This window comes from Nicotiana tabacum, chromosome 11 (assembly GCF_000715075.1).
Source record: "Nicotiana tabacum cultivar K326 chromosome 11, ASM71507v2, whole genome shotgun sequence".
Lineage (NCBI taxonomy): Eukaryota > Viridiplantae > Streptophyta > Magnoliopsida > Solanales > Solanaceae > Nicotiana > Nicotiana tabacum.
Window position 1 is genome coordinate 178,545,118 of NC_134090.1, and position 16,569 is coordinate 178,561,686.

Consider the following 16,569-nt stretch of genomic DNA (forward strand, 5'->3'; position numbering starts at 1 on the left):
GGCATCCTGGGACAGTAGCCCCATGTACTGATGAAGTGACTCCCGGGTAGAGAAAGTGCTGGCAGAAAGGAACTCTCAAAGCATGGGGTTTCGACGCCCGCCCTTTATATTCCTTTCGTATCGAGATCTAACCCAGAAGTTAAGACCTACCAACCAATGGAACCAGAAAGACCGAGTCCAGGCATCCCAATTCCGATATTCCTTTCCCTCCGTTGATCGATCATTAATTCACTTCTTTAGGAAGGAGCTGAGAGACCTGGGTGATTTCGCGAGTAGATGGCCCGGCATTCAAGCAATCAATCATTCTTTCTATCGGAACCTTCGAGACAGTAGAATCTATATATATATGCTCCAAATTTCTTTAGCTTACATATCCAAAAACAAAAAATAGATGGCCAAAATGAAAGAAAATTGCCATGTTCTTCTTGTAACTTTCCCATCCCAAGGCCAAAATAATCCTTCTCTTCAATTTGCCAAGCGTTTTATCAAGCTTGGAGTAAATGTCACCTTCTCCACAAGTCTATCAGCATTAAACTGCAGGTCTAATAATCTTCACTCTATCAAAGGCTTAACGTTTGCTCCATTTTCTGATGGCTATGATAATGGCTACCCCAACATTGGCAAATCCCTCGATGAGTATCGGGAGTTTTATGCTTCCTTCACTGTTCTTGGGTCCGAGTTTGTGTCCGAAATCTTTACTGATAGGTATTACTGTGAACGCTACTGTATTAAAACAGAAATTAGAAATATTGTTAGGAAAAAAAACTATAAAAATGGTAAACTATAAGAAATATTCCGCGTCCACAATTTGCATGTGCGTTCTTAAGGAATTTTAACCCCCTCACACGTTGCCAAGGTAATGGATTAAATCCTCCCAGGATGAAACGGAATAAACCTTCCTGCTACAGTGGCAATACAAACTGCAGGATATCAACGAACTCAAAGAACGAAGCAAAATCACACTTACGAATTTAGAAGAGATTCTGCGAAAAAAATGCAGGATTTTCAGAAGGAATGAAGTTCTATGTATTTTTCAGTGTCTGGAAAAAGAAGCCATGCCTCAGAAATTATAGGCAATTATCGGAAAAGGTATGATGTCTGTTCAGGAAAATGTGTCTGTTCAGGAGGGAAATCAACGTCCAGTAAAGGCAGCTTAATTCCGTTAATGAACTGTGGCATTTAATTAATTATTAAATAATTAATTAAATAAATTTTGTCCAAAAATAATCTTATCGATTGTTTGACAAATCCGAAGCTGAGCCAAGCGAGCGACAACGACGGCGCGAGGGTTCATTCTCTTCAACTCCTTTTAAGAGCTCTAAGAAGTGATCCTATATTTATACACACAAGTGTAGTTGTCTTTCACCAATGTGGTACAAAGTTCATGACAACAGCTCACTTGATTCAAATTTTTATTTCCCTCCATTTTATTTCCCATCATTTCCCAATTCACACTCTTGGACTTTAAAGCCCAATGCTTAAAGTCTTTAAAGCCCAATGCTTAAAGTCCAACAATCCCTCACATGAATGGGAATGGTTGTAACAAGAATGATCATAGATGAAAGCTGTGTGATTTGCAAGTAACGATTAATTGCAAGTTCTATGTATTTTTTAGTGTCTGGAAAAAGAAGCCATGCCTCAGAAATTATAGGCAATTATCGGAAAAGGTGTGATGTCTGTTCAGGAAAATGTGTCTGTTCAGGAGGGAAATCAACATTTAGTAAAGGCAGCTTAATTCCGTTAATGAACTATGGCATTTAATTAATTATTGAATAATTAATTAAATAAATTTTGTCCAAAAATAATCTTATCGATCGTTTGACAAATCCGAAGCCGAGCCGAGAGAGCGACGACGACGGCGCGAGGGTTCATTCTCTTCAACTCCTTTTAAGAGCTCTAAGAAGTGATCTTATATTTATATACACAAGTGTAGTTGTCTTTCACCAATGTGGTACAAAGTTCATGACAAAAGCTCACTTGATTCAAATTTTCATTTTCCTCCATTTTATTTCCCACCATTTCCCAATTCACACTCTTGGACTTTAAAGCCCAATGCTTAAAGTCTTTAAAGCCCAATGCTTAAAGTCCAACAATCCCTCACATGAATGGGAATGGCTGTAACAAGAATGATCATAGATGAAAGCTGTGTGATTTGCAAGTAAGGATTAATTGCATCTGGATAAGTAGGTTTCCCTTTGAACTTTCCATAGTGAACATATGTCGGATATACTCGGTCAATCGGTAGATTTGATATCTTTGAACCGTTGAACTTTAGTGTATACCTAGACAACCATATGTCACACAATCAACCCTTAACCGTCTTTTGGTTCTCATTGTTGTGTTCGTTTCATCCATGAACACCACCTGGTTTCATAAGTGCGTAGAGAATTGGCCTTACAGAATTCTCATTGAAGTGACTTACACTTCACACTTACATAGGTGATTCCTAAACGTGTAATACTTTAGATTGACACTATTTGATAAATACCACATCAAACTTAGGCAATCATTAAAGAACGTGTAAAGTTCTATCCTTGTTACTGAACATTGTCTTCATCACGAGAAGGGACCAAAGATTTTATTTGGACAATGTTGAACCGGTCAATCACAACTTTGTTTGAGCTCCTTGAACTGAGATCTCGGAATATCCAAAATTCTAGGTAGAGTTACCGCCATGTTGACTTGTCCTTGGCCATAGTCCCATTCCCTTAGATGATTTCTCAACTCCCTCTCTAGTTAAGCCTTTTGTAAGCGGATCCGCCACATTATCATTTGATCTTACATAATCAATAGTGATAATTCTACTATAAAGTAGTTGTCTAACGGTGTTATGTCTTCGTCGTATATGACGAGACTTTCCGTTATACATAACATTCCCTACCCGTCCTATTGTAGCCTCACTATCGCAATGTATGCACATAGGAGCCAAAGGTTTTGGCCAGAACGAAATGTCTTCTAAGAAATTTCAAAGCCATTCAACTTCTTCGCCGGCCTTATCCAAAGCTATAAACTCTGATTCCATTGTAGAGCGAGCGATGCACGTCTGTTTGGAAGACTTCCAAGATACTGCTCCTCCACCAACAGTAAAAACATATCCACTTGTGGACTTTGTTTCTGTTGAGCCGGTTATACAATTTGCATCACTATATCCTTCGATAACCGTAGGATATTTATTGTAATGTAAAGCGTAGTCTTGGGTATATTCCAAATATCCCAGAATTCGTTTCATTGCCACCCAGTGATGTTTGTTAGGATTACTTGTGAATCGGCTAAGTTTACTTATTGCACAAGCTATATTAGGACGTGTACAGTTTATGATATACACTAAGCTTCCTAATACACGAGCATACTCTAATTGAGACGTGCTTTCACCTTTATTCTTTATAAGATGATGGTTTAAGTCAATTGGAGTTCTTGCACTTCTAAATTCCAAGTGTTTGAATTTTTCAAGTACCATTTTCACGTAATGTGATTGAGACAAAGATAGACCCTGAGGAGTCCTCTGGATTTTAATTCCTAGAATTACATTGGCAACTCCTAAGTCTTTCATAGCAAACTTACTAGCAAGCATACGCTTAGTAGCTTGAATGTCGGCAATGTCTTTGCTCATTATTAGCATATCATCAACATATAAGAAAACAATGACTATATGATTTGGAACGTTCTTAATGTAAACACACTTATCACATTCATTAATCTTAAAGCCATTTGACAACATTGTTTGGTCAAATTTCACATGACATTGCTTAAGTGCTTGTTTTAGTCCATAAAGGGACTTAACAAGTCAACACACCTTCTTTTCTTTTCCCAGAACCACAAACCTTTCAGGTTGGTTCATGTAAATTTCTCCTCTAGATCACCATTTAAGAAGGCTGTTTTTACATCCATTTGATGGATCTGAAGACCATACAAGGCGGCTAACGCTATTAGCATCTGAATGGATGTAATTCTTGTTACCAACGAGTATGTGTCAAAATAGTCAAGACCTTCTCGCTGTCTAAATCCTTTGACAATAAGTCTTACCTTGTATTTGTCAATAGTACCATCGTCTTTCATTTTCTTCTTGAAAATCCATTTAGAACCCAATATTTTATTACCTGGAGGAAAATCAACCAATTCCTAGGTATGGTTGCTCAATATGGATTCTATTTCACTATTGACAACTTCTTTCCAATATTGTGCTTCTGAGGAAGACATTGCTTCCTTCAAGGTACGAGGCTCATTTTCTAGTAGGAAAGTCAGAAAATCTGGACCGAATGAAGTAGATGTCCGTTGATGTTTACTTCTTCTCGGATTTTCCTCATTAGGCATACCATCCATTATTTCCTCCCGAGGTCATTTTGACTTTTGGCAGGTCAATTCACTTTCCTTTTTATACGGATAAATAGTTTCAAAGAATTCAGCATTATCTGATTCTATTATCGTGTTAACGTGAATCTCAAGATTTTCTGATTTATGAACCAGAAAACGATATGCATTGCTATTGATTACATATCCAATAAATACACAATCAACCGTTTTTGGACCTATCTTAACCCTTTTAGGTTTAGGAACTTGTACCTTAGCTAAACACCCCCACACTTTGAAGTATTTCAAGCTGGGTTTCCTTCCTTTCCATTTTTCATAAGGAATGGACTGTGTTTTACTATGAGGTACACAGTTAATTATTCGGTTAGCTGTAAGTATAGCTTCCCCCCACAAGTTCTGTGGTAAACCAGAACTTATCAACAACACATTCATCATCTCTTTCAACGTTCGATTCTTTCTCTCTGCAATTTCATTAGATTGTGGAGAGTAAGGGGCAGTTGTTTGGTGAATAATGCCATTTTCCAAACATATTTCTTCAAAAGGAGATTCATATTCGCCACCCTATCACTTTTTATCATTTTGATCTTTTTGTTTAGTTGTGTTTCAACTTCACCCTTGTATTGCTTGAAAGCATTAATTGCCTCATATTTACTATAAATAAACATAGCAATATCTCGTGCTATCGTCAATAAAAGTAATAAAATATTTTTTCCCACTGCGAGATGGTGTTGGCTTCATGTCGCAAATATCTGTGTGAATTAAGTCTAAGGGACTTGAATTCCTTTCAACGGACTTATAAGGATGCTTAGCATACTTTGATTCCACACATATTTGACATTTAGAATTAATGCAATCAAATTTTGGCAATACTTCTAAATTTATCATTTTTCGCAATGTTTTGAAGTTGACGTGACCTAAGTGTGCATGCCATAAAGTGTTTGACTCAAGTAAGTAAGAAGAAGCATTAACTTTATTGATAGGAACTGCTATTACATTTATCTTAAAAAGGCCCTCATTCAGGTAACCTTTTTCCAACATACACATCATTCTTACTTAGTACAACACTATTAGAAACAAAAATACATTTGAATCCATTCTTGACAAGAAGTGAGGTAGACAACAAGATTCTTGCGAATTTCTGGAACATGGAGAACTTGGTTTAGAGTCACAATTTTTTCCGACGTCATCTTCAACGCAATCTTGCCAACTCCAATTTTGGCTGTAGACGAATTTCCCATGAAAATTGTCTTGTCAGGTCCTGCGGGGGCATAGGAAGAAAATAACTCGTTGTTAGCACAAACATGGCGGGTGGCACCAGAATCAATCCACCATTCTTTAGGATTTCCTACCAAGTTGCATTCAGACAACATGGCACGCACACAAGTCCTCCATTTCTTCAGCATTTTCAACCATGTTAGCTTTATTCTTCTTTTTCTTATCATTCTTTGGTGCACGACAATCCACGGCCTTATGCGCAGATTTTCCATAGTTGTGGCAATTACCCTTGAACTGTTTCTTGCTTGGGTAATTCTTTGGTCCAAAATCCTTCTTTCCCTTCTTATTTTGTGGCGCCTCCTCAACAATGTTAGCCCTTATTATTGTTGAGTTTCCACGTGACTTCTTTTCAGCATTTTTGTTGTCTTCTTCTATCCTCAAACGAACAATCAAGTGTCATATCCTTCTGCTTGTGTTTTAGATAGTTCTTAAAGTCCTTCCACAACGGAGGTAGCTTCTCAATGAAAGCGGTGACTTGAAAGGACTCATTTATGACCATACCTTCAATAATAAATTCATAATTAATAACAAGATAAATCTTATTAATAAAATTATCGATTCGGGTCATACCTTCAGCAAGGAGGTCATGCACAATGACTTGTAATTCTTGGACTTGAGTTATGACCGACCTAGTGTCAATCATCTTGAAATCCTAAAACCTTGCAGCCACGAACTTCTTAAGTCCGGCATCCTTAGTCTGGTACTTCTTCTCAATCACATTCCATAACGCTTTGGAAGTTTCCATGACACTATAGACATTGTACAAGCTATCTTCCAAACAACTCAAAATGTAGTTTTTGCACAAAAAATTAGAATATTTCAATGCTTCAGTTACAACAAATCGTTCGTCATCCGGAGTGCCTTCAGCCAGGACCAGAGGATCCTCCTTGATGAATCACTGCAAACTCAATGTAGTAAGATAGAAGAGCATCTTCAATTACCAACATTTGAAGTCAATACCGGAAAACTTTCCAGGTTTTTCTGCTGGTGCCATAGCATGAGCAGGAGTTGAACGTCTTGACGAGGCAACAACACTCATAACAGTAGCACCCGTTCCAGCAACATTTCCATTAGTTTGGTTTTCATTCGTCATGTTTCTGTAGAGTTGGAAACAAAACAAAACTTTGTTAAATCAGTGAAGTTTTGATATCTTCAAACTGAATGCCAAACCAAACATACAACACGTAACAATGTTGAAGTTCTGATATACTTCAAACCCGTACGTTTATTATTCCGGTAAAGTTTTTTTATACTTTAAACCAGACAGAACAATTATTGGAGTAGAAAGCACGAAGGCTTTAGTCTCCAAACCAGTATACAAAATATAGATAACAGTTTAATTTATATTTCAACACAGAAACGTTAGATTTAAAATTCCTTAAGCTTGTGAACGCTATTGTGTTAAAACAGAAAATTAGAAAGACTGTTAGGAAAAAAAACTATAAAAACAGTAAACTATAAGAAATATTCCGAGTCCACAATTTGCTTGTGCGTCCTTAAGGAATTTTAACCCCTTCACACGTTGCCAAGGTAATGGATTAAATCCTCTCAGGATGAAATGGAATAAACCTTCTTGCAACAGTGGCAATACAAATTGCAGGATACCAACGAACCCAAAGAACAGAGCAAAATCACACTTACGAATTTAGAAGAGATTCTGCAAAAAACATGCAGGATTTTCAGAAGGAAGGGAGTTCTATGTATTTTTCAGTGTCTGGAAAAAGAAGCCATGCCTCAGAATTTATAGGCAATTATCGGAAAAAGGTGTGATGTCTGTTCAGGAAAATGTGTCTGTTCAGGAGGGAAATCAACGTTCAACAAAGGCAGCTTAATTCCGTTAATGAACTGTGGCATTTAATTAATTATTAAATAATTAATTAAATAAATTTTGTCCAAAAATAATCTTATCGATCGTTTGACAAAGCCGAAGCCGAAGCCGAGCCGAGCGAGCGACGACGACGGTGCGAGGGTTCATTCTCTTCAACTCCTTTTAAGAGCTCTAAGAAGTGATCCTATATTTATATACACAAGTATAGTTGTCTTTCACCAATGTGGTACAAAGTTCATGACAAAAGCTCACTTGATTCAAATTTTCATTTTCCTCCATTTTATTTCCCACCATTTCCCAATTCACACTCTTGGACTTTAAAGCCCAATGCTTAAAGTCTTTAAAGCCTAATGCTTAAAGTCCAACAATTACTAAAAAAAAAAGGAATTAGCGACGAATGTTTTGGTAGTGTCGGGCTAAGTTAGCTCAAAGATACTGTTAATATGATGTGATATTATCCACTTCGAACCAAGTTCGCACCATTAAGAATATATTACACTTTATATGTAGCTTCTTTTTCTTTTTAACTATCAGTGTGGGGATTCAACAACAACAACAAACTAAGTATATTCCCATAAGTGGGGTCAGGGGAGGGTAGTGTATACGCAGACCTTATCCCTACCTAGCGAAGATAAAGTGGTTGTTTCCAATAGAACCTCGGCTCATAAAGGGTGAGAAGAAGAGGAGGAGAAAAAAGATAAGAAGAAGAAAAAGAAGAAGGAGAAAAGAGCGAACAGGAAGAGGGGGGGATTTGTCGTCGTTAATAAAGGCGGATGACGCCTTTATTTAATGGGTTCAATCGATATTAATATTTTGACACGAGACATAGATATATATGTGAAAAATCATTAAAATTTACACGAATATATTAGCTTCAACCCATAATTATATTTTGGAGTTGCTTCTAGTCATTAATCCGACGTTAAATATGATTAGAGAGGAAATTTTCTTTTTAGTGACGAAATTCCTGTTTTTTTGTAGGGCGAAGGAGGGGCGCCCATTTTCGCGTATTATCCATACGACCGTGCTCTCTTGGGTTGGCATAGTGGCAAAAAGGGTTAATTCTCCAGCCACACTTCTATGGATTCAACCAGCCACACTTTTAGACCTCTACTACTATTACTTCACTAGTTACAAAGATGCATTCAAGAATTGTCCTGATGAGGACAAATCCCTTGAAATTCCCGGGCTTCCATTTCTTGTAAGTATTCGTGAGATTCCATCAATTTTGCTTTCAAGTGATGGACTTATGGACTGGCTAATTCAAACTATGAAAGAGCATGTTGAGTTAATAAATAGTGAAAGTAATGAAATAGTGCTTGCGAACACTTTTGATGCTTTGGAATTTGAGGCATTGAGGGCTATAAAGAATGTGAATATGGTAGGGATTGGGCCTTTGTTTCCTTCATCTTTTCTTGATGGAAAGAATCCTTCTGATACTTCTCATGGAGGTGATTTGCGACAACGTTCAAAAGATTACATGGAGTGGTTGAATGCAAAGCCTAATGCATCGGTAGTTTATGTAGCATTTGGTAGCTACTCTGAGTTACCAAAACAAATGATGGAAGAGATTGCTCAAGGATTGATAGGAAGTGAGAGGCCATTTTTGTGGGTAATTAATGGAGAAAAACCAATGGAAAATTTAAGTTGCAAAGAGGAACTTGAAAAGCAAGGAAAAATAGTGTCTTGGTGTTCTCAAGTAGAGGTTTTACAACACCCTTCTTTAGGTTGTTTCTTGACTCACTGCGGATGGAATTCGACTCTGGAGAGCTTAGTTTTTGGAATTCCTGTCGTGGCGTGTCCACTTTGGACCGATCAAGATTGCAATTCTAAGCTTATTCAAGATGTTTGGAAGACTGGTGTGAGAGTAAATGCGAATGAAGAAGGCGTTGGTGAAGCGGCCGAGTTCAAGATTTGCATAGAAATTGTGATGGGGGGTGGAAAGGAAGGAGAGGAATTGAGAAAAACGCAAAGAAATAGAGTGACATAACTAAAAATACTATGAAAGAAGATGGTTCATCTAATGTGAATCTAAAGGCTTATGTTGATGAGGTTCTTAAGCCATGCATAATGGATTATGAGAGATGCATAAATTCTTAATGATCGTTTGATTTAGAGATAAATTATGCAGGAATTAATAATGCAAAAATTGTGCAATACATAAATTGATGATGTTGTAGTATGATGTATTCAATTTTTTTATACAATATATAATAAGAGTGTTTTTTTGTTGCTTATTTGCTATTAAAACATAATTCGTTTTATAACTTTTGTTGTTTTTAGTCCATACCTTACTAATACTTACATTTTTATTGTACATTTATCATGCATAAAATAGTATTGCGTAACTTTAAAAAGGTGCAGTATAGTAACCAAACATTGTGTTAATAATACCAGATTTATGGGGACATCAGTTTTTCCTATCAAACCGACCGGTCACGACCCAAAATTCATTAAAGGTTGTGATGGCGCCGAACACCTTTGTCAGGCAAGCCAACACTAAATAGTTAATTAAACTCTCATTTTAATATTTTTGAAATCATAAATTTCTTTTAATTTAACTAGTAAAAAGATAAACTTTGCAGGATAATTCATAATATTTTCAAATCTTAATACTGAATATCACATAATCATCCCAGAACCCGGTGTCACAAGTGCATGAGCAATCACTAGGAAATAAAATAAAGTACAATAACTGTCCGGAATACAAATTTGGACAGAAAGAAAATACAATACTCTGAAGGAGACTCTGCAGGCTGCGGGTCGTCTCGAGAGATGCAGCTCACCCAAATCTCCGTATCAACCATGCCGCTGCGCCTGCTAGGCCACTAGATATACATGTGCATGTGCAATAAAAATGCACAGCAAGTGTAGCATGAGTACAATAACAACGCGTACCCAGTGAGTATCCAGTCTAACCTCGAAGAAGTAGTGACGAGAGGTCGACTTCGACACTTACTAGTGGTCCAATAATATCAAATACAGTAGAGAAGTGAATAAATATGACACATAGTAAATATATGAGATAAACATGTATAAAATACGTGGTATAATTCCCCTCTTTACAATTTTACTCAAGCTCTCAACTAGCAAGTTCCCTCCGTAACGGGAGCATATATATAGAGATAGTGGATCTCATCAAAGAGGTTGTCATAATTCAAATCAGGGAAAAACCTCAGATACACTGGCCTCTTGCCAAATATTATGCACGATTCCATGAGGATAATATATATAGGAAATGCCGAGGCATACGGCCCGATCTAACGTAAAAGTAAATTGTGCACTGTCGAGGGTCGAACGACCAACATAGAAGTAAATTGTGCACTGCCGAGGGTCGAACAATGCGAACTACAGATGCATCTATTAACCTATCGAGGCGAACGACCCTTTCCCATGAGAGTGTGGTACATAAATCCTGTCGAGGCGAATGGTCCGTTCCCATAAGAATAGTAGAAGGAAATACCCCACTCGCGAATCATATGTGCAACACGGTCAAATTTAAATTTAAGGAATCTCTCCGCTTGCGGATCATACTCGCGACGCGGTCAAATATGAATTTAAAATTAAAATCATATCTCTTTCTTAACTCTTTTTCAAAATAAGAGAAATTCAGCTTGTAGCTTTTTAAGAAAATTACCCCACTCGCGAAATATACATGTGACGCGGTTACACATAGATTTCTTAAGCTATTATAATATTCCTCAATTCTTTTCGAAATTACAAAGTTCAAATGAAACCCTTTAAATTTTATATCATTCAATTTCACTCCTTTCAAAACATTTAATAACCAAACTCAATCTCGCTCCCTCTTAAGGCAAGCAATAGACATAAATCAATAACAATATCAACAAGGCATGATGTGAGCCTAAAACTACCCGGATATAGGCATATCTAGTAGTTACGTACAGACTCTCGTCACCTCGTACATACGTAGCCCCCACAAATAGAAGCACACAATAATTTAGTTCACATATGGGGTTAATTCCCTCTTACAAGGTTAGAAATGAGACTTACTTCACTCCGAAGTTCCATAACCGGCTCCCAAGCCCTTCCGACGACTCAAACCGATGCCCAATGCTCCAAAATTATTTAATAATCATGCAAACCCATTAATACATACTCAAATACTCATTATAATCCTATTTACAACAATTTCCAACTCCGCTTGAAAAGTCGATAAAATCACCCTCGGGCCCACGTACCCGGATTCCGAAATTTTTTGAAGATAACCATTACCCATAACATTACGAACTTAAATATATGGTTTATTCTCAATTTCATACCCAAATTCGTGGTCAAGATCCAAAATACCAAATTTTAGGCTTTCTACCAAAATCCCCACAATTTATACAAATTTCCATGTTCCAATCCATGTATAATTCATGTATTTAGCTCACAAATGAGAAGAAACCACTTACCTAGAATTGCTTGATGAAAATCTCTCCTTGAAGCTCTCAAAAATTGTCCAAACCAAATGAAAATGGGAGAAAAGTGGCCCAAGTCTCGTTTTATAAAACCCTTCTGCCCAGCGACATTCCCGCACCTACGGAATAGTAGCCGCACCTGCGGCTTCGCAGGTGCGAGGCTCCCTTTGCTTCTATGGGTTTCTTCCGCTTTTGCAGTCAACTCCTTCGCTTCTGCGCTTGCACAGATGCAGCCAACACTCCGCACCGGCGGTCCTTCCCTTGACTGCCCAACACCGCATCTGCGACTCCCAGGCCGCTTTTGAGACTCCGCACTAAAAGTGAATTATGCATTTTGAGGCCTTAAAACCTCTTTTGATATTACCTTGATTTGCCTGCGCATTCCGAGCACGTAGCCGGAAAGCCATTTAGTGAAAATCTATGAAAAATGATGAATTTTGCATTTAAAATGAGTTTAAATTGACTTCGGTCAAAATTTTGGGTAAACAGACCCGGACCCGTGATTGGACGATCCCGGAGGGTCCGTAGGAAAATATGGGACTTGGGTGTATGCCCAGAATCGAATTCTGAGGTCCCAAGCCCGAGAAATGAATTTTGAAAGAAAATTATTCTCTGGAAATTTTTATGAGTTTTGGAAATGAAATGCGTTTAGAACTTGATGGTATCTGGCCCGTATTTTGGTGCAGATTATATTGAATATATGGTGAGGACGAGAGTAAAAGCACGAAGGGTGATGCCGTGCACATTTTCATTACTTGACTACTTTGGTGAGGACGAGAGTAAAAGCACGAAGGGTGATGCCGTGCACTTATTGATTTATGGTTCTTTGATGATATCCAAGATTTACTGTTTCCTTCAATTACCTGTTGTTTTTCTATTCTGAATTGATATCTCCCCGTAGCATGCTACCCCTCCCATATTTGACTGTTTATTTCTGTTCTTCTTTTCCGGTGTATATAGTTGAATTGCACAGGTTTATGTGGTAGTCTGGTCCTAGCCTCATCACTACTTCGCCGAGGTTAGGCTAGGCACTTACCAGCACATGGGGTCGATTGTGCTGATACTACACTCTGCACTATGTGCGGATCTCGGAGCATCTTTTGGACCATAGATTGGGTGGCTACCTTCAGTCTACGTGGAGATCCAAGGTAGACCTGCAGGCGTCCGCAGGCCCTGGTGTCTCCCTCTATCCTTTTATCCTTGTTTCATTTCCTTAATTCAGAAACAGTGTATCATTTATTTTTCGGATTTGTATGTAGTAAATCTTAGATCGTCTGTGACACTGTGACACCAGTTCTGGGTGGTTGAGGCTTAAACACTTGTATTAGTTCCATGTTTAGATACTCTATTGCTTTTCTTCTGCTTATTTTAAATTTTCGTTGTTTACACGTTATTGCTTTATAACGGTTAAAGAGAATAAAAAGGGTAAAAAGGTTATTTGTTCAATAGTTGGTTTGCCGAGCTCACATTAGTAGGCGCCATTACGACTCTCGAGGGTGGAAAATCCAGGTCGTGACAAGTTGGTATCAGAGCTCTAGGTTACATGTGTCTCACAGTTCAAAGACAAGCTTAGTCGTCTGAGGGATCGGTACAGAGACGTCTGTATTTATCCCCCAGAGGCTACAGAGTTAGGAAAAACTTCACATTTATTCCTTCCTGTCGTGCGGTTTAGTTTCTCAATGCTAATTAAATTTCTACTCTGTTCATTCGCAGATGGCAAGAACACGCACTTCCTTATCTACTGACCAGCAGCCCGAGCCCCTAGCATCAGCTCCCACGAGAGGCAGAGGGCGAGGCCGAGGCTGTGCTAGAGGCCGAGGTAGGGGCAGAGCTTAGCCCATAGCAGCAACACCAGCGGCTGAGCCTTAGGTTGACTTTGATGATGAGGTTCCAGCCCCGGCAGTTACAATAGGCCCAGCTCAGATCCCAGAGGGGTTTATTGCTACACCCGTACTCCAGGATGATCTGGTCCGCCTAGTGGGCCTTATGGAGAGTGTCACCCAGGCAGGCTTGCTTCCTGTAGCACCAGCCGTCTCTCAGGCTGGAGGAGAAGCCCAGACTCCTGCTACTCGCACTCCGGAGAAGGTAGCTCCCCAGTTCTAGACTCCAGTAGTTTAGCCAGTTGGAGCAGTTCAGTCGGGTGTGGTAGCTCAGACCGGTGATGGAGCAGCTATGTCTACCGATGCTTTGTGGAGGTTGGACAGGTTCACCAAGCTCTTCACTACTACTTTCAGTGCGATGCATCTTTTAAGGATCCCTAGGATTATCTAGACAGTTGTCATGAGGTTCTCAGGAACATGGGGATCGTGGAGACCAATGGGGTCGATTTTGCTACTTTTCACTTGTCTGGATCCGCCAAGACTTGGTGGAGAGATTATTGCTTGGCTAGACCAGCCGATTCACCAACCTTGACTTGGAAGTAGTTTACTCAGTTATTTATGGAGAAGTTTCTCCCTATTACTCAGATGGAGATCTATCGGAGGCAGTTTGAGCGTCTCCAGCAGAGTTCCATGACAGTTACTCAGTATGAGACCAGATTCATCGACTTGGCCCGTCATGCTCTTATCATACTTCCAACCAAGAGAGAGAGGGGGAGGAGGTTCATTAAGGAACTTATTCAGCCGATTTGACTTCAAATGGCCAAGGAGACCGGGAGTGAGATTTCTTTCCAGGAGGCGGCCAATTTGGCCAAGAGAGTTGAGATGGTTCTATCATAGGGGGGTGGTTAGGGGTCTGACAAGAGGCCTCATCATTCAGGCCGATTCAGTGGTACCTCATCTGGAGGCAGAGATTCGTATGGTAAAGGCCATCCTCCTAGGCCTTTTCAGTCAGCACTTCAGATTTCTCACGGTGCTTTAGGTGGTCGTGTTTCCCATATAAAATATTTTAATCAGTAGTCCTACAGTGCACCACCAGCTCCAATCAGTGCACCGCAGTTTCAGATTTTTCGGGGTGGTCATTCAGGTCATTAGGGTCAGCAGTCTCAACAGCCGAGGGCTTGTTACACTTGTGGTGATATAGGTCACATTGCTAAGTTTTGCCCTCGAGCACTGAGCAGCTCTCAGCATCAGGGTTCCCGTGCTATAGTTCAGGCACCGAGTGTTCCATAGCCCGCCCAGCCAGCTAGAGGTGGGGTAGAGGTATTAGAGGTGGAGCTTAGGCCGTCCCAAAGATGTAGTTCAGGGTGGCAGGGCCGAGCCCCGATATTATGCTTTTCCAGCCAGGCCCGAGGCTGAGGCTTCTAATGCGGTTATCACAGGTACTGTTCTGGTTTGTAGCAGAGATGCTTCAGTTTTATTTGATCCTGGATCTACGTACTCCTATGTGTCATCTTATTTTGCACCGTATCTGGTCATGCCTAGTGATTCTTTGAGTACTCATGTTTATGTGTCTACACCGGTGGGTGATTCTATTGTGGTAGATCGAGTCCATCATTCGTGTGTAGTCATGATTGGGGGTCTTGAGACTCGTGTAGATTTGCTTCTTCTGGACATGGTTGATTTCGATGTCATATTAGGGATGGACTGGTTAACACCTTATCATGCTATCTTGGATTGTTATGCCAGGACTATGGCCTTAGCCTTGCTGGGTTAACCTCGTTTAGAGTGGAGAGGGACTCCTGGTCATTCTACCCGTAGTGTTATCTCATATATGAAGGCTCGGCGTATGGTTGAGAAGGGGTGTTTGGACTATTTGGCCTATGTTCGTGATTCTAGTGCTGAGGTTCCTTATATTGATTCTGTGCCGGTTGTTCGTGAGTTTCCTGAGGTATTTCCTTCAAACCTTACGGGTATGCCAGCCGACAGGGATATTGACTTTTGTATTGATTTGGCTCCGGGCACTCAGCCCATTTCTATCCCGCTGTATCATATGGCCCCGCCTGAGTTGAAAGAGTTGAAGGAGCAGTTGTAAGACTTGCTTGAGAAATGTTTCATTAGACCTAGTGTTTCGCTTGGGGTGCGCCTGTGTTGTTTGTTAAGAAGAAGGATGGATTGATGAGAATGTGTATTATTACCGGTAGTTGAACAAGGTTACAATCAAGAATAAGTATCCATTGCCGAGGATTGATGATTTGTTTGATCAGCTTCAGGGTGCCAAGGTATTCTCGAAGATTGACTTGAGATCTGGCTACCACCAGTTGAGGATTAGGGCATCCGATGTCCCTAAGACAGCTTTCCGAACTCGGTACGGGCATTATGAGTTCTTGGTGATGTCATTCGGGTTGACAAATGCCCTAGCAGCTTTTATGGAGTCGATGAACCGAGTGTTCAGGCCTTACTTGGATTTGTTCGTGATAGTCTTCATTGATGATATTTTGATCTATTCCCATAGCCGAGAGGAGCACGAGCAGCATGTTAGAGTGGTTCTTCAGACTTTGAGGGATAGTCAGTTGTCTGCCAAGTTTTCAAAATGTGAGTTCTGGTTGAGTTCACTCACATTCCTGGGTCATGTTGTATCTGCATAGGGTATTCAGGTTGATCCAAAGAAGATTGAGGCAGTCAAGAACTGGCCTAGACCAGCATCAGCTATAGCGATTCGGAGTTTCTTGAGATTGGCAGGGGTTTTCATCTATCGCAGCCCCGATGACTAGGTTGACCCAGAAGGGTGCCCAATTTAGATGGTCTGACAAGTGTGCCCAGAAGCTCAAGACAGCTCTAACTATGGCACCGGTGTTGGTTTTGTCCACAGGTTTAGGACTTATATGGTTTATTATGATGCATCTCATATTGGACT

General features: G+C 39.8%; 1 protein-coding gene across 1 annotated transcript; it reads left to right on the plus strand.

Moving 5' to 3' along the window:
* Nucleotides 1–391: 391 nt before the first annotated feature.
* Nucleotides 392–9,575, plus strand: LOC107779888 (UDP-glycosyltransferase 75C1-like). The gene is made up of 2 exons (XM_016600390.2): nucleotides 392–705; nucleotides 8,393–9,575. Exons 1-2 carry the CDS (start codon nucleotides 392–394, stop codon nucleotides 9,399–9,401), a joined length of 1,323 nt encoding a protein of 440 aa, XP_016455876.2. The 3' UTR covers nucleotides 9,402–9,575.
* Nucleotides 9,576–16,569: the final 6,994 nt, after the last annotated feature.